Source organism: Triturus cristatus, chromosome 10, assembly GCF_964204655.1.
Source record: "Triturus cristatus chromosome 10, aTriCri1.1, whole genome shotgun sequence".
NCBI classification, from domain to species: domain Eukaryota; kingdom Metazoa; phylum Chordata; class Amphibia; order Caudata; family Salamandridae; genus Triturus; species Triturus cristatus.
This window is the reverse complement of record NC_140593.1, coordinates 896987014-897004759: the sequence shown is the minus strand read 5'-3', so window position 1 is coordinate 897004759 and position 17746 is coordinate 896987014. Positions and strand designations below refer to the sequence as shown.

Sequence of the window (17746 nt, the reverse complement as noted above, 5' to 3'; positions counted from 1 at the left end):
GTGATGAGGGGAGGGCTGAGAGAAGGCCTGTCTGTGCCTCTGAGGTGTGGGATGGGCTACGACTGTAGGCCTGTCTCTGCATCTGAGATGAGGGTGGGGGGGAAGGGGACTGTGACCTCACTCAGATACAAGGCTAACTCTAAAATAGAAGCACTATGTTACTGGTGATGTCAGCTCTGTGCACCCTGCTCTCGTACATAAGTTTCTCCTGTTGAGCAACTTTAAAAATACCTCTAGGCACTGTGTATGCATCCATTCTTTGCTGTGATAAAACCCATGACATCATAGTGCTCATAAACATTTCCCAGAGTGCATTTTGGGGAGTGCCTTTTAAGGTCTCGCGTCCAGCGTTGCAGTGCGCAGCGCGAGACTTCTTGTACGGGGTTCTGAAAGTTGACCACACGCTCGTGCGTGTGATCAGGCTTTCCCCGGCTGCCATAGGGTTTCGCGTGTTTTTTAAACAAAAATAAAGCACGCAAATGGGCAAAGGCGGGCGCATGTCCCGCCTTTGCTCCGCCCATTCCCGTCTGTGTCTAGCACGCGCAGCAGCGCGTGTTCACCTTGCTGCCGCGCTCCCTCGCCCCCGCTCCTCTGTGGTGCGCGCGCACCACTGGTTTGTTTTGCTTGATTTAATCTTAGCTTACGCAGTCGACCAAAACTGCTTTCATTTGGAAAAAGCAAACTTTCTCACTGAACCTAATTTTCTAAATCCGTCAAAATTAGGAGCGTCTGATAAGCACACCACGACCGCAGAGTTGTGTTGAAGATGACAATTATTCTAACCATTCCGGTCGGACTGGTAGCGCCTAGAAGCGCTTCAGCTAGCTGTTGTGCCACATGGAAGTCCCCTCACTCACTGAACACACGGTCTGCTTAGCCTTGTAAACAAGAGAATCATATTGTTCACGAAGTGCTTTGAAGTGAAGAGAGTTTGCATGTAAAACGTACATTCATCAATGCCGATGTGTATAGGGGCAGCTGGTCTGCCACCGTCTGCAGCCACCAAGCTGGCAGCGCTACCCTGAGGCAATATCCACCTCTCCACCCGGACAAGAGCCGGTGCGCACCAGGGAGCAGGGCACCTCGCAGCCTCCAGCCACACTTCACACATCCTTGCACAGACCTGCTCCGTGGGTCCGCCGCGGCTCTCTCTCTCTCTCACGCCAGCCTCCTTCTCGGCCTCGCCCGCCTACCTCCCGGGCTCCTGCGGTGAAGGAAGTTGTTTTGAAGTGTGGCCGTGCGGCGGTGGTGATGTCTCTTGGTGCCAGGCGCGCAGACAAGTGTGTCTCTCCCTCGGCCGCACCGGCTGCAAACTTTCATCCAATGTGCACGAGGTGCAAGTGACACCTCGCCCGGCGGGCGGGCGTCAAACCCTGGCCAGGATCCCACGGTCCGCGGCGCTTCCACTTTCATTTCCAGCTCCCGCCCTGCAGGGCTGGATGGGCGACTTGTTTCTTTTGCATTCTGGTACTCGTAGTCCAATGTATACAATTCAGGATTTCGAATACCAGAATACAAAGAACACATCTTCACAGATTGTGTGACTGTTTAATGGGTTCGGAAAACTTCAGAGCTCTGGAGTGCACATTTCTTGATTAGGGCTGGCACGGCGTGCAACTTCTTTTTTTCTGATTTCTGAGCAGAGCAGGTTTGAGTGTTGGTTTGGATTGGAGGGAAGCAGCAGGCTAAGAAAGATCTAATTGTGGGTCATGTGGGCTCTTCACAACAGATAGAGTGTGCTTCTATAGGGTGGCATTGGCAGGAGCATGGACAGTGCCTGTCAGAGAGGGGGACAAGTGCTTGAATGTCACAGCGCATTGAAGCCTTCCAGGCAGGCCGGTAGGCTACAGCAGCAGGACACAGGCAGCACACACGGATGTGTCGGACAACTCCCAGTCACCTGAATCCTGCCAAGTGGAGGCATGGGCAGCATATAAGCAGTCACTTGATGCTACCGTTAGTGTCCGCCCGTGCACCAGTCCATGCCCCACATCTATACCTACAGAGGCCTGTGGCATAACACAAAATTATGCCCCCCTTTTTCAATGTGCTGAGGGGCCCCATATCTCACAAATATTCATTGACCATGGTCGATTGGGGCACCCGGAGTGGTTAGGGGGCCACCCTGCACCACAGGGGTTGCAGAGGCTTGTGTTATACCTGGCTCGTATGTGGCTTTAGGGCAGGCTCAAGATACGAAGTGACAATTGCTTGACGGAGGTTATAAATCATTTCCGTGCTTTCTTGTCTACAAGCAGCAGATTCCTTAAAATCTGATTTCTGAAACCATGAATCGGGAGACTGAAGACTAGGTCTCAAATCGGGAGTCTTCCGCTTGAATCAGGAGGGTTGGCATGTATGCCAAGATAATGCCAGTGCACTGAACAGTAGTTCCTCCTTAGGCTCCAGTCTGTTCCAGGACCCTATGAGGCAGCATCAGCCTTTTCTTCCTAAAAAGCAGTGCTGGTTAGAGAACCATCTACGTTCACAGGGTCAACAGCAGAGGGGAAGGTAGAGCCTTTAAGACATCCTCTAGATAAACTTCCACCCAATATGTCTGCTTTTTTATGTGCATTTATTGATATATAACGCAGACCCCACCCAATTAGACTTCAGAGCACAGCAAAGCCAGACAGTGAAAGCAAGGCAGGAAAAACAAGCATTTGCAATGCAATAGGTCTCGCATTTGCGAGAGTTTGAGCTATTGGCATTGTAAATGACAATACTTTTTATTTATGTGTTTTGAAAACCTGAAAGCGGTGTGTAATTAAGCACTTTGGGCCTCATTTATGAGGTTTTGCCGTAGGGAGTGCCTGTAATAGACTCTTACACATTAAAAATAAATGATAGAAAAATGCCATTAACAACAATCTGTTTAAAAGTACTCAAGGTCATCGGGGCAAGACTCTATGCAGAAGATAACTGGCTCTCTCAGGGGCTCCCTGAAAGGCTAGGGCCTTGGGCCAGAGCCCACTTTGCCCATGCCTAAAAACGTCTCTGTCTGGTCACCCTAGTGTAAGACCACAAGTAAAAGTCCAGTCGTTATGGGAGGTTACAAATGCAGACAAGACAGTACAAAGGAAGGACTGGTAAGTATATTCACGGATGAAAAGCAACGATTTTTAAAGGATTGGAACCAGGAGCCAAATGAAAAGAAGGGCGGGGAAATGGACGGAGATTTTACTCCATTCCTCAAGACAGCATACCTCGCAGCGCATGCGCTACCCAGGCTCGACCTAAAAACATTGAAAGTAAATAGGATGAGCATGAACCGGAAGCACGTGTATCAGGAGAGGCTTATGCAGAGACGGCGCAGCAGCACAGATCTCTCTGTGTCAAGGCAAACGAACTGACCGAAGAGTATTTTGCTACTTTCCATGCAGACATTACCTCAGGAAAACCTGCGCTCTCTTTAACATCACAGATCAAATACACAGGACTCTGCTCTGTCAAGTGCAACCCAGAAGTAGCTTTTGCTCATGAGAATCTCTAATATGAGATACGCTCCAAGTCGAACGTTAAAGGGACGACAGACCTCAATACACTGTAACATTGCTCCATCCTAAATACACGTCCCTAACGCTGTAGCCTGAACTTACTCACCTGAACACGTTCCAACTCCGCCCCCTTTCATCCATCTATACATGCCCTTGCCCGCACGACCTCACTCTTTTCCTTACCTGTCCTCATGACCCCAGGCACTCTATGCTCCTCTTCCTCCTTTCCGTCGGGTTCTGACAGAGAGCAGCCTCCCCACAGCCGGCGGGCACCTCGAACCCCTATCCCAAGCCGGCTTAGCAGTGGCGCTACAACCCTGGAGGTCGCCATCGTTGGCCTTGTGACGGATGAAACACTAGATACTGAGGAGGGACGCTAGCTGTATGATGCTCCAAGTTTGCGCTCCCACTGGCGGCCACCTTGGAATGTAGCTCGTTTCATGTTGCATGATCAGAAACTCCAGAAAAGGCAACCAAAATCAGTTCAATCAAGTGGGAAAACACACAATACTAGTTCCAAATACGTTTAATTTAGGAAATAGGTTAATCCGTGCTAATTAGGATAGCAGAAAAGTTAGCTTAGTGTTCGTGCATGTTTGTTCTGAATTGTTTAATGTCCGATTTTAGCAGTGACTGTATTCTATAGTTAAGGGATCCTGTTGAAATTTGATGATTATATTCGCAATCCTTACGAACCTAAACTTTTTTTCAAAGCTCGGTCGGCGTTGACGCTCATAAGAAGCTTCTTTTTAGTACCTTTTTCAACTGCTATCAGGTAGTACTTGCTAACAAGCATTTGCAATGCATTTGCAAGAGTTTAAGCTAATGGTATTGTAAATGGCAATGCCTTTTATTCATTTGTTTTGATAATTAACACATAAATAAAAGGCATTGTCATTTACAATGACAATAGCTCAAACTCTTGTAAATGCCTATTGCTTTTCAAAGAAGCGGCCGCCATTGTTCGGGCTGCTTGGACAGTTAAAGCACGCATGGCGTGCTGAATGTTGCAGGAAACCATGTGGTGCATGCAGTAGGAGAAACTCATGAAAGAAAATAGTGCTTACTGACTAAATATGACGTACTGTAACAACTGAAGCAAAAGGGCCAGTCCTCATGGGAGGTTACAAATAAAGACAAGGCAGTACTAAGGAGGGAATAACAAGACTAATAACGAATCAGAAGCCAGTGTTTATGAAGGACAATGACACAAGCCAATGATAATTATGAGCGGAGAGTGGACGGGGCTTAAAGTTCATACTCTAATACTGCCTTGCACAGCAGGCCATGCACTGCCCTAGGTCAACCTAAATAGTCTACCGGTGACTACCATGAAACAACATTTCAAGCCAAAACCAAGCAGCATATTTACCCTGAACTTTGAAGTTTCTCAATTCCATGTGTGAGTAGCTCATCAAGTCCAGATTTTTTCTTTACATTCTAGACTGTAGGAACTACTCATAAATGTTCCTGGGAAGCTTGGGGGCTCTGTAAAATTGACCAAAGCCTCAAGTTCTGAACTGACAGACTTTCAAGATGTATTAAGTTGTTTAATTTCCTTACATTCAGTAATGTGGTTTCTGGTAGATACTCTAGCTAACCTCCGATGCCTCACATTGTAAATGTCCACTGGCAACAGATTGGATCCTGCTTAACATTGTTCCTATGTCCTGTAAGGTAACATCAGCTGACTCAAGTGCTACTCCACCCCGCATCTCGACATGACAGCATGGCAGGACCAAGGAACCAAAAGCAGCCCTGGCAAAAATGCTGATAACAGTCCCGCTTCCTATGTCTTCTCACGCTGTTGCTCTTTCGTCCACCCATTCTCTCTCCTCCTCTGCTCTCTCTTCTCCCTCTCAGATCATTTTGTCTCTACCTTTCCCCTCTCTTTTGAAGCCTTCTTGTGCCTGCTGCAATTAACTTGGGATACCGGGAAAACTAACAGACGGACTAGGAGCAGCCCTGGGATTTTAAAACTGGTCTTCAAGGACTACAGCCCACCAGAGAAATTCCCAGTGATATAAAAGGCATATCTAACCCTGCATGAAAGCTATAGAAAGCATTACCAAAGGCAAGTCGTTTATTCTCCTCATGAATACTTCCAACTGCACATTCTTCACCTCGTGAATAGGTACCAAATCAATAGATGCTCCCGAGTTTTGTCAACTGTCTAAGCTGAACCTGGAGCAGCGTAATTTAGTGTCCCCCCAATCTTTATATGCAACATATATACTGGACGTGTGTTTAATGGTATATCTTTGTGCTTTATATTAGCCAAATGTTGTAGATGGCAATATTTTCCTCAGTAAGAAGCCATCCGAATAGCTACTTGAGCTATGATAAATGCCTCCACATTAAATAGAACAATGTATACCTTCTTTAAATGTTATCACTGTATTTGTTTATGCTAACTGCATTTGATTTGAAGCCATTTTGAATTTAACATTGACCAAAACTGTAACCATGCCATAATAATGTGAATTTAATTTTATTTAATGCTTTGCCAGAGTCTTGTTTATCTATCCTTTGAATGTTTCTATTGTGTGCCTTGTTAGCTAGAATAGGCATTTTATTTACTGTGCTATACTTATTGGTAGCTGGAACTTAATTAGTAGTTGGCTTCTGGCACGGAGGTCGAGACGGTGGAAGAGAGCTTCTCGTACCAGACAGACCGGTCCAATGTTACATCTAAGGCCGAGCAGCTGTATACTACATTGTTAAGAGATGGGAAACTAGGGAGTCTACCTGCTTCCAGAGCTATGTCTTCAGATTGGTTTGTTTGGTGGGAACTCATATGGAGAATCTTACAGAAGTTACTTTCCTGCTTTTGATTATGTGCTTTTAGAATACTTAACGCAGATTCTGTCCTGAATTCACTGAGAGAAGACCCTCTTCTCAACTCTGCTGATTTCCCCTTCCAAGATGTTGAGCTTCATCCTCAAGCACCTTTGTTTCTCTTCATGCACCTTAGATTTGGTTCAACTGATGCTGATGCTTTTCTCATAGAAATCCCTTTGCCACTTTCAATGCTTTATTTGGAACATTGAAGCTCCTTTATGGAACATTATATTTGGTATTTTGTCTCTCCTATGTGGTTCTATTTTGCATTTATTTCATAATATACAAAGTTTGATTGCATGATCATTTTAATACATATGCTCATATAATATTTTTACTGATCTTTTGCTAACCAATGTGGATTGGGATTTGACTAAACTGTTTTTTTAAAGCACAATTCTTTTTTTTTTACATTTGCATTTTTTTCCAAATTTGCATAGACAGACATTGTTGTACTTTTGGTCATTACAATTGGTATGGTACATATACATTTGCGAGTTTCTGTTACACTTCAAGTGATAACATAGCTGTTATGCTCATCTTGGTTCTTTATATTTTTACTCGGTGCATCTTGACAGGTGTTAATAGAGCAGAAACGTTACCATCCTTTAGAATATGCTTATTATTGCATACCAACTACTGTTTGCAGTTGTTCTTGTTTAAGTACAAAATAAATAAGAACACAGGTTAATGCAAGTGTCCGATTGGCATTATTAGATTAACAAGGAAAAGAAGAACAAAAAAGGGAACTCTTGAAACATTCGCTCGGTCCGTAGTACCCCCTCGCTTCCCTACATGGGTCTTGTGTGTTGCTTCTATGTTCATTGACTGCTTGTTACCTCTCCACTTTGGCGTGTGCATCTGTACACTAGTACAACCAGTGTGTGATTGCTAGCAAAATGCTGTGGTGTATACGCAGTTATGGCATGCGCTCATGGTGTCTACCTACAGACTACTCAGTAGAGGAATCCCCTACGGCCTTCTCCACACTCTGCTGCAGCTCAGTGAAGAGCGCATCCCAATATGTTGCAGTGGGAACCTGACGCAGTCCCAGGGCTTCTTTGCACCTAATGGCGAGACTTTCCGTCTTGGCCCACGCATGCAATGAGTTACGCCAGGCCGTTACATGTGGGGGGTCTGGTGCTGTCCATCTTTTGGTTATCAACCTCTTGGCTACTACCATTCCTAAGTCCAGGAACCTGGATGTTACTCTGGTATTGGGTGTTCTATGGAATTAGTGCAATAGGTACGTTGGCCAATCGAAAAGCAACTCACGCCCAGTACAGGTGTGTAATATAGTGGCTACCTCGCTCCAGTATGCGCCAACCCGGGTGCAGCTCCAAAGCACGTGTATCAAATCAGCTCCCAGTTCAGCACACCTCGGGCATGCAGCGTCCTCGCGATTGAAATACCGATTAATGTTGGCAGGTGTGAGATATGCCCTGTGAATTATATATAAATGCATTTGACGGAACCGCATGTTCCTGGGGATATGTGTCGGAAATCTCAAGCACCCAAGCCCACTCTGTGTCTGTGTCACGAGGTGTCCAGCGACCCCCCCCCCCCCCCCGAGGAACATGATGTCGAGCTGTTCCCCCCCTTACATCTTTCCTCTCCTCCGTTTTCAGTCCCCTCCGGGGTCCTGTGTGAAAAGACTACACGGCTCCTTTAAGGATCTGTCTCTTCGGGACTCTGCTTCTGCCCATGTGTTCTAGTCACATGTACTCGAACACAACGTCCAGCAGTGCAGGCAAGAATCGGGCCCACAGGTGTATAATCCTGGTAACTGTATTTCCAATCATTTCGGACGCACTCCACTCTCAGTGGTCCCACCGCCACTGGACCAATTTTTCAACACAATATAACCTTGATCCGAAAGGAGCGCTTTAATTCATAAAAATCCCCAATTTAATCATTCTTTATGTAGCTCAAGTCACAAAAAGTCCATAGGCAGTTTTACATGTATCCAATTCATGCATTTTATGTCACAAAGTTCACTTCATAACTCCAGGTCACACCATAATAATCAATGTCAGCCGACGCATTTCGTCCATTAGGGACATCATCAGGGCTTTCAGTTCCTCTGTTCAATTCAAAATGAAGTCCATCTGGTCGGTGCCCTGATGATATCCCTAATGGACGAAACGCGTCGTCCGACATTGATTATTATGGTGTGATCTTGAGTTATGAAGTGAACATTGTGAAATAAAATGCATTAATTGGATACATATAAAACTGCCTATGGACTTTTTGTCAATTGAGCTACATAAAGAGTAATTAACTTGGGAATTTTGATGAATTTCAGATCAAGGTTATATTGTCTGGTCACATGCTCCAATGAACGCCGGAAGGGCGTTTGGATTGGGACTGCCTCGGCCCAGAAAAGCCCAAGACGCCAGACTCTGAGGAGGAAGTAGAACCGGAGGCACAACCAAGGGTCAGGACCGCCGCCAGGGAATAGACCGACTTGCTTCTGAGAGCGAAATCCAGGACTCTAGCAGTGACGAGTCTAGATCGTCCTACACCTGAAGAAAAGAGGGAGCCAGACCCCATACGGCACCGCGAATTGGCCAGCCACGTTCCTGGAGGAGCGTGGCTTTCGTAGGTACAGCCGCGCCTCAGAGGGTTTCAGGGGAAGGGAAGCGGGGCTGCTAACCCGTTTTGGGAGAAGACGGGAGGGGATGTCCCCAAGGCAGAGTGATCCTTAGCTATTGCTGCGTATCATGAGCACTCTAAAGGTATGGGGAGATGCATGCCGCATACACTGGTGACGGTCAATGGGTGTAATTTCCACCCCACTCCTTATCCCTTACGTTATTGCTCCGACCGGGCAGCGCTTTTGAAGCTTTTCTGTTCTTTTCTTTTATGTCTGAGGAACGCCTGCCATCCACGGATCCAGGGAAGCGCTCATCCTAAAGGAGGCAACGTACGACTACTAAAGGACCCTGGACTGAAAGCCTCAAACTAACTGTCATTACCTACAATAAATACCCTAAAACCAACTCTGCTCTCAGTATTGCTTTAACCCAGGCCCACAGTCGGCGAACTGGTGGCCTAGATCTTGCTGCCATTCGTGGCGGAGTGAATCCAGGCTTAGCGCTGCATGGGGTCTGAGCGAGGCTGCGAACCAGCGTGTAAGGTGCCTACCCTGTACTAGAAAATGTAAGTATTGTATGGTGAGGTGTGATCGTGGCTCTGTGGTGATGTTGCCCTATTTGGCCGTGAGTGTGGCTGTCAGTGATTGGTGTAATAGAAACTGCCCTGGTGGGAGCCCCTCCTCTTCTACCAATGACGTATATGGTATGAGTAAACCCTCACGATATAGATCTCCGAGTGTTTGGATGCCTTCCTCTTGCCATCCCCTGATTGCCTGTGCTGTGAGTACCGCCTGCCCACTAGGGGTCCCCTCTAAAGGTATTGCTGGCACATAGGGAATAATGCCTCTCGTTATATAGCGATTCCTACGAAAGCCCTTATATGCCACAACAAGTAACAGGGGTTCTGGCGGCCTCGTCTTCCTGCCGGGTGGAAGAGCCTGACAATATGTTCCAGTGGGTAATGCGGCTGTGTGGTCGCAGGGTCCGCACAATGCCGATCTGACAGCTACCGTGTTATCCACTGCAGCTGAGTGGCTAAGTAGTAATGTTCGAAGCAAGGAGCTGCCAAACCCCCCTGGTCTGTTGGCAAGTACAGCTTTTTTAGTGCAACTCTGTGCCTAGCACTGCCCCAGATGAAGTCTCTTATCTGCTTTTCTAATGTGACAAAGAAGGAAGCTGGGATATACACTGGTAGGTTCGTGAAATAGTATAAGAGCCTTGGAATTATTACCATTTTAGCGAGTGCCACTCTGCCCGTTACGGCGAGTGGAAGCGTGCCCCAAAATTACATTTGTGACCTGATTGCCTTCAATGCCCTACCTAGGTTTCCGTCAAAAAGATATCTCGGTTGGCAGTAGATTTGGATACCCAGATAGCGGAACGTGTCTTCTCTCCACTGTACTCTTCTATTATTGATAATGAGGCCCAGATCGTGGTTTCCTTCTTTGAACGAGTATATGCAGGACTTATCGACATTCACTATTAGCCCGGAGAGTGTGGCAAAGTCCTGCAATAATCGCGCTAGCTGACTAGGGACCTTCTAGATATCCCTAATGTAGATGAGGAGGTCGTCAGCATACAGTGACACCTGATGCGTGGCATCTCCCAAAGGCACACCATCTCCCAGTTGGGTATGTATAGCCTCTGCTAGCGGCTCTATTGCAAGCCCGAACAGAAGAGGGGACTAAGGGCACCCCTGCCGTGTTCCTCTCCGTATGGGAATAGCATCCGAGATGTAGGGGCCCATTTTAACCCTGACAGTACGGCCAGGATAAAGCAAGCACATTAATTGAATAAATACCGGACCCAAGTCATACTTCTCAAGTACTGCAAATAGATATTCCCATTCTAAGGAGTCGAAGGCCTTCTCCAGGTCTAATATGAGACATCCAGCCCTCGGCCACTCCTGACCGCGTCCATTGCCATCCTGAAGAAACGCCGTAGGTTGAGAGAAGTACTGCGAGACTGTACAAAGCCGTTCTGGTCTGTATGGACCAACATGGGGACTACCTGCGTTAATCTGTCTGCCAACACCTTCGCAAATATTTTGTAATCGGTGTTGAGCAAGGCGAAGGGTCTATAAGAACCCATCTCCACGGGGTCCTTGTCAGGCTTTAATAAGGACACCAAATGCGCTTCACTCATGGAGGGGGTAAATTGCCAACTTTCCACAGCGGTGGTGAATAAAGTGTGGAGTCGTTGTGTAGGCGAATCTCGGTACGCCTAATAGTACTCTGCCGGCAAGCCATCCGGCCCTGGCGATTTCCCAGAGGCTAAGGACTTTATGGCATCTCCGACCTCCTCTAATGAGATATGTCCATTGAGTGTCTCTTTATGTTCGTCCGTCACTGTAGGCAATTGCAAAGAGCCCATAAACCTTTCCAAATTCTGCTCATCACAGCACCCCTGGGATTGATACAGCCGGGTGAATTGTTGTGTCATGGCCCTATGTATTTCGCGTTGTGTATATAGCATATGCCCTGTGGCTGCCTGTAGTGCCCCTATTGGAACGCAGGTTGTTAGACCTGGCACCTTGGCGTGAGTCTCCCTTCCACTTTTTGTCTCGCTGTGCCTCATGTTTTTGCTGGTGTTAGCTGCTCAGAGCACTGTGCCACTGCCAACCAGTGCCACAGTGCAAGTGCTCCCTGTATAAAATGAATATGTTGGTTGGACTCCATGATTGGCTTATTTGGTTTACTGTCAGACCCCAGTAAAGTGCACCGGGAGTGCCCAGGGCTTGTAAATACAAATGCTGCTGGTGGGCTTGCAGCACTGGTTGTGCCACCCACAGAAGCGGCCTAGTAAAATATGTCTAAGGTCTGCCATTGCAGAACCTGCATGCAGTCTGGTACTGTCATGCTGACTGGGCAAGTGCACCCACTTGCCAGTCCCTAAACCTTCCCTTAACTTCATGTTAGTCACCCCTATGGTAGGCCCAAGGGCAGGGTGCATTGTAAGCATAAGGTTGGACAAGCCGTGATGTGTGTGGCATGTCCTAATAGTGAATTACAGCCATTTTCGTTTTTCACTATTGTAAGGCTACCTGTTCTCCATAGGCCAGAATGGGCTGTTAGAATTGTTACATTCTATGATCCTAACAGACCCAGGGAACATGGTAGAAATTCGAGTTTAGTATGCCTGAACTCAGAATAATAAAATACATCTTTTAGTAAAGTTTATTTTAATATTCTGTGTTTGCAAATACCACTTTTAGAAAGCTGGTATTTGCTTGCCTAACCATTTCAGCCCGCCTCTTCCATGATGTGTATCTGCTGTCTGGTTTCTGTGAGTGACAGGGCTGGGGAATTCCAGGAGACAGGCTGGGCAGCCAGGTGGTGAATAGAGAGATTACATATAGATGGGTGGGAGGAGTACACCTGCACTCTGAATAGGGCTGTGCCTTTCCACCACAATGCTGGCTCCACCCCCTGTGGAGCGTCTGATGTCTCTGCCCTGCCTACTGAAAGGAGAAGCCAGAGTCCAGTAAACAAAGTACTCCAGAACTGGGTTGAACTGGGCAAAGGCCCCCTGGCCTGTAAGAACAAAAGAATTGCACTATAAGTATTAGGACCCTGCTCCCAAGAAACTAGATCCTGCTTTGAGAGAAGAATCCTCTGCCCGACGAGGAGGAACCGGGAAAGCTTTAAGGAAGAGTACTGTCCCTGACCTGGGGGATTGGCCTGCAGTGGTTGCCTTGCTGCTGAAGGAGAGGGAGAAAAGACTCAAAGACTTTTTATTTGCAACTTGTACTACAGATCTCCAAGGGCTTGTGGGTGAGCTTGCCCCCTGAACGAAGTCCCAGGACCAGTGGACTTCACCGCCTTGAGAAACGCTGCTGAGAACCGCTGTTCTCACCGTAGCGCCGAAGCCGAGAGAAGTATGCGTCTCGTAGATCGACGCGTACACTGGAAAGCCTGTGCCAAGCTGTCCGGCCCAAACAACGCAACGTTGTGGCCCCATGCGAGCCGTAGCCTGCACCGTGAAGGAAGGACTTCACGCCGCACTTTGTTTTCCCCTCTTCGAACAATACTACTCAAGCGTGCCCCCCTACCCCTTTTGTGGGCAGGCTGCGGCGCGTAGAGTGGCTGGGTACGTCGCTCACAATCGGAGCGTACTGCCTGCTTCGCACCGCACTTACGGAAAAGGCACCGCTCTCAAAGTACGGCTCGTACGTCGCAACAAACAGCAAGAGCTCCGTACCTACGCACCGTCCCCTCGAACAACACGACTAAGGCCCCCAACGAGCCGTAGCTCGCACCGTAACAGGAGGACATCGCAACGTACAACACGTTTGTTTTCACCGCATCGTCCGTGACGAACTCTCCAAGACAAGATACTGTGTACGTTTCGCACCGCAGGGTGTACGCTTCGCACCGGAGCATCGGCAGCGTTTGTGAGACCCGTTCTTAAGCATCTCTTATCCCCGTACGAACCGTACGAAGAGGAACGAACCGCACAGAACTTTGAAATTACGCTTTAATCAAGAACTGCTTATTGCCAATAGTATTGTGGGCCTTTTTATCATTATTTGGTCTTGTGCTAAGTCTTTATATAAAAAATACTTATTTTTGATAATGCTAGTGTGGAGTCCATTTGTGGTGGGTCGCCTGATTACTGTATGAGTTCACAAATGCTTAACCTATGACGCTCTGAGATAAGCCTTGTCTGCTCGCGCCAAGCTACCTAGAGGGTGAGCAGGGGTTGTCTAGGAGGGTGATCCCCTCATCCTGACTAGAGGAGAGGGTCCCTGCTTGTCACAAGTCCCTACCTGTGCCAACCAGAGATCCCCAATTCTAACACAGGTGTATTCCTGTCTTATCAGCCAAGCGAGCAGTCGGCCTGCCTTGTCAGCCATGGCGTGCGCGCGGGCTGTGTGTGCTGTGTAGTTGTGGCATTGGAGGCGCTCTAGCTGCTCCGCGTGTTCCGCACGAAGCATTTCCAGGCACCGTGGGTCTCTGCCTGCCCCCTCCCCCTCTGCTCGTATCGCAGCAATTGAGACTCTATTTTTGCAAGGGAGGTAAACAACTGCTTGCAGAAATTTCATGTGCCTCCCATGCAGTGCCCTCTGATCGATACTTTAAATGCCTTCCATTCTATTAGCACACTGCTGGCCGTACATTCATTCAGTTAAAAATATGCGAGAGTTGCCGTTTCCAGAGACGAGTGAAACGCTGGGTCCTGCAGTGCGTTAGTCTGGAGCCGCCACGTAGGGACTGGGGAGACGATCCTCTTCCCACCCAAGCTGCATCAACAGGGGGTTATGATCGGAGTGGGTCTGGCCCAGGTATTCCATCTTTTTAACTAGGGGGAGTAACAACAGTGATCCCACCAATCTATCAAGTCGCACATGAAGCCCATGTACTGCGGAATAATGTGAGTAGACTCGCGCAGTGGGGTTGAGAGTATGCCACATATCGAATAGTGCCCAATGCAAGAGCCAATCTGAGAGGGCTCGTGCATTGAATGTGGCAGGAGTTCTGTTGAGGGGTGGGAATGACTTATCTAGATCTACACTGAGCACTGAATTGAAGTCTCCTCCCTCCAACCAAGGGATCCCATTCCATTGAGCCATTATCCCAGATAAGCCTATGAGAAAGGAGGTTTGGTCTATGTTAGGGTCATAGATAGAGCCTATCAGTATTGTTTGGCCATTCAACTGCCCTTTCACAAATATATATTTACCCTCAGCATGTCCCCTTCATGGACAAATAGAACTCCCGCTCTTGTCCATATCAGTGTGCCTCGCGCATGCGCTGAGTAAGTGGTACCGAACACCTGGCCTCTCCACTTCCTGCGCAGTCGCTCCAATTCAGGGTGTGACATGTGCGTTTCTTGGAGCAGCGCAATACCTGTCGAACGACATTGTAGATATGAAACTATTGAGTATCTGCGTGTAGGTGTGTGCATACCGCGTATATTCCACGTAATCATGTTACCCTTCAGGGAAACTTGGGACGAGTAGCGCAATACTGGATATGTGGTGCATATGGGGTCACCGGGCTAGCCTTGCTGAACCAAACCTGAAGCTTGAACTATAACATTAGCACCTATTGGGGGCAAACTCTGTAGTGCTGTCCATCCAAACCTTTATGCACAACAATGGCATTAACTATTCCAGCGTAGTGACTGTTATGGGTGCGTGCGGTATGTGTCTTACTACGAGTGTTGGCTATCCCTCTATGTCAGAGTGTTGCCACCCACCTTCCCAGCCAGTGTGCAAGAGTATACATTCACTAGCTGTGTACATCACTGGGCGCAGACTTTGTGTGTGGAGTGTGCACGCCCCTAACTAAGATATCAGCGTTAAACATTACACATATGCATAACCATTATCTCAGCAGTGTGCAGTCCCTTTCACAATTCATGGTGTTTGTGTTCATTCATATAATGTCATCGGCAGTTTGTGGAGTGACATCTGGCAGCTGCGGGTTGTCAAGATCATCAGGCCTGGGGGTTGATGAGCCGCTGGCCATTGCTGACCCAGAGGAGCTTGCATCCGGCCCTCTCGGTACATCGTAGTTCCAAGTGCCACGGCAACTTTCAAGGCGGCTTGACATTCCATTCTGCTCTGTTCTGGATTCGGGGGCACTGCCACTGGGGTCATGTTTCAAAGTTTCCTGCGCTTCCCACGCCGGCAAATCCTTTTGCCAGATGTCTTGGTTGATTCTATAGAAGAGGGTCTAGGTCCTATTCACAATCCTGACTTCTCCAACCAGTCCTATACCTCAGCAGGTGAATCAAAGAAGCGGACCACGCCTTTTGCCACTACCCTCAGCCTGGCGGGGAACAGCAGGGAGTAGGTGAGTTCTAGTTCACGAAGTTGGCATTTCACAGCCGTGTAAGTGCTCCTTTGCTAATGCACCTGCGCCGTTCAGTCAGGAAATATCATGATCAAACTCCTGCTGATCTTGAGATCTGTGATCTTACAAGTTTCTCGCAGCACTGCATCCCTGTCTCTATAATTGAGGAGTTTGAAAAGGAACGGTCGTGGCCGGGCCCCTGGGGGAGGCTTGTGGGCCGGCACCCGGTGTGCCCCTTCAACTGCAAAGTGCGGCGACAGTGTCCCTGAAGCCAATATGTCTTTGAGCAAGCGTTCTACATAGAGTTCTGGGTTCTGTCCTTCCTCCCCATCCAGAAGTCCCACCACTCGGACGTTATTGAGGCAGGAACGCCTGTCCTCTAGTGCGTGCATGCGGTCCAAGATGTCCTGTAGGGCCGCGGTGTGGCTTTGGGTGATGGGATTCAGTTCCGTCAGTGACTGTTGCTAATTTATGCTGATCAGCACGTAAAAGGGTAAAATCCGAGGTGGCCTTATCAATCTTGGATTCGAGGGAGGATCTTGTCTGGTCCAACGTAGCTCCAATCTTTTCTACAGCCGCCAGTACTGAATCAAGCTTGGCGGCATGTGTTGTGTGTGGTGTATCACTGGCCACGTCTCCCCCAGCAAGTGTTGGCTGCAAGCTGCCAGCATGCATGCTGCTCTGCTGAGCATTTGTGCGCAGACGGCCCATTGCCAGCTGCTGTGTGAAAGGCATTCACTACCAACGGACAGCTTCCGTATGACGGCACGTGTGGCGTGACAACTCCACTGCAAGGCCAGGCTGGGTTTTGGTGTGTCCGAAAATAGATCCCTCTAGTGCAATGTGCCATTTACGATTCCTCGTTCAGGGTATAACGTGGGCAGAGTCCCACCGTGGAGGTACGCCTCCCCTAGGCTGCCCCAGAAAAACGAGGTGCTGCTTCGAGCTCACAGGAGACTTTGTCTGTGACCTTATTTTTGTATCCGTTATCCAGTCATCATGGCGAGGTATTCCCAAGTTCGCAGGCAGTGCTTCTGGTGTCTACCGGTTGATCCCCTTGGCATCTCTATAGACTGTACCATGAGGGTCTAGGCCCGATCCCGCCCCCGGGCCCACCTTATTGCACAACTGATAGTCACATTGGCCAGGCGATTTCCCCCCAGTCCAGTTCCCAGTTCTCTGTGGCTCTGCTTCGAGTCTCTGTCAGGCCACGTTATGGGTTCCGCTGTACTACTGGCTTTCTGTTGGTTGGTGCTAGGCCCAGGGCATGATCCACCGCAGTATTCTGCTTCCTAGTTCCTACTTTCACGTTGTCGTATGACATCTCAACCCCACAAACCAGCATCGGGATGTCCCACCCTTAGCCCTGGTGTCTTCTGCCCCTGCATGCGCTGGGGGGCCTGACACGCTGGCGCTGGATTCCACTCACCCCCGGTGGCATCCTTATGCTCCGTGCGGCTCCTCGTGGCCAATTTGGCTCCCTCTCACTCGGTCTCCCATCTGTTGTCACGATACAGAGGGGGGGCAACACTTCACTCAGCCGAGGCCCTGTCTACTAGACCCTCGGTGGGGAGCGCAAGCATCTGTTAGCCTCTGGGTCACCCACCAATTGCGTGGATTGCCGCCTATCACTCACAGGCGTGCTCCGCTGACACCTTCTGTGCTTCTTCCCAATGGCCGTCGCACCCACGTGGTCCCTCTGTGTAGGCCGCAAATCACCCTCAGCGCCGCTGCGGGGCCTCCCAATCAGTAGGGTAGTTTTGCAGAGTTTAATGGGGGGGCCCTCTGGCTTCTCCCCTATGCGGCCTCCCTCTGGTCTCAACAGTCCGCCCAAAGGATATCGCACCACCCAGCTTTGGCCCTTTCCATTAGTCCTCCAACAGGGAGCTTGATCTTCAGTTGGCCTCCGGTCCATATCACCCCCCGGGGTACCACCAGTGATAGTCAGGCGCGTTCTTCTACTGTCTTTTTGGGCCCTGCCACCAGCGTCAACCACCTCCCGTTCGGGCCC

The 17746-nt window shown here is 48.7% G+C and overlaps 1 protein-coding gene across 2 annotated transcripts in view; it reads right to left on the bottom strand.

Annotated features, from left to right (window-relative positions):
- DHX30 (DExH-box helicase 30) overlaps window positions 1–3863 on the bottom strand; it is a 574174-nt gene extending 570311 nt beyond the window's left edge. The window contains exon 1 of one of the 2 annotated variants that reach the window (XM_085628644.1): window positions 3681–3863. In XM_085628644.1, the coding sequence (XP_085484770.1) occupies window positions 3681–3828 (148 nt within the window). In that variant the 5' untranslated portion in view covers window positions 3829–3863. The remainder of the gene's footprint in view (window positions 1–3680) is intronic. The other variant, XM_085628645.1, reaches the window with a different exon arrangement.
- Between the last annotated feature and the right edge of the window lie 13883 nt (window positions 3864–17746).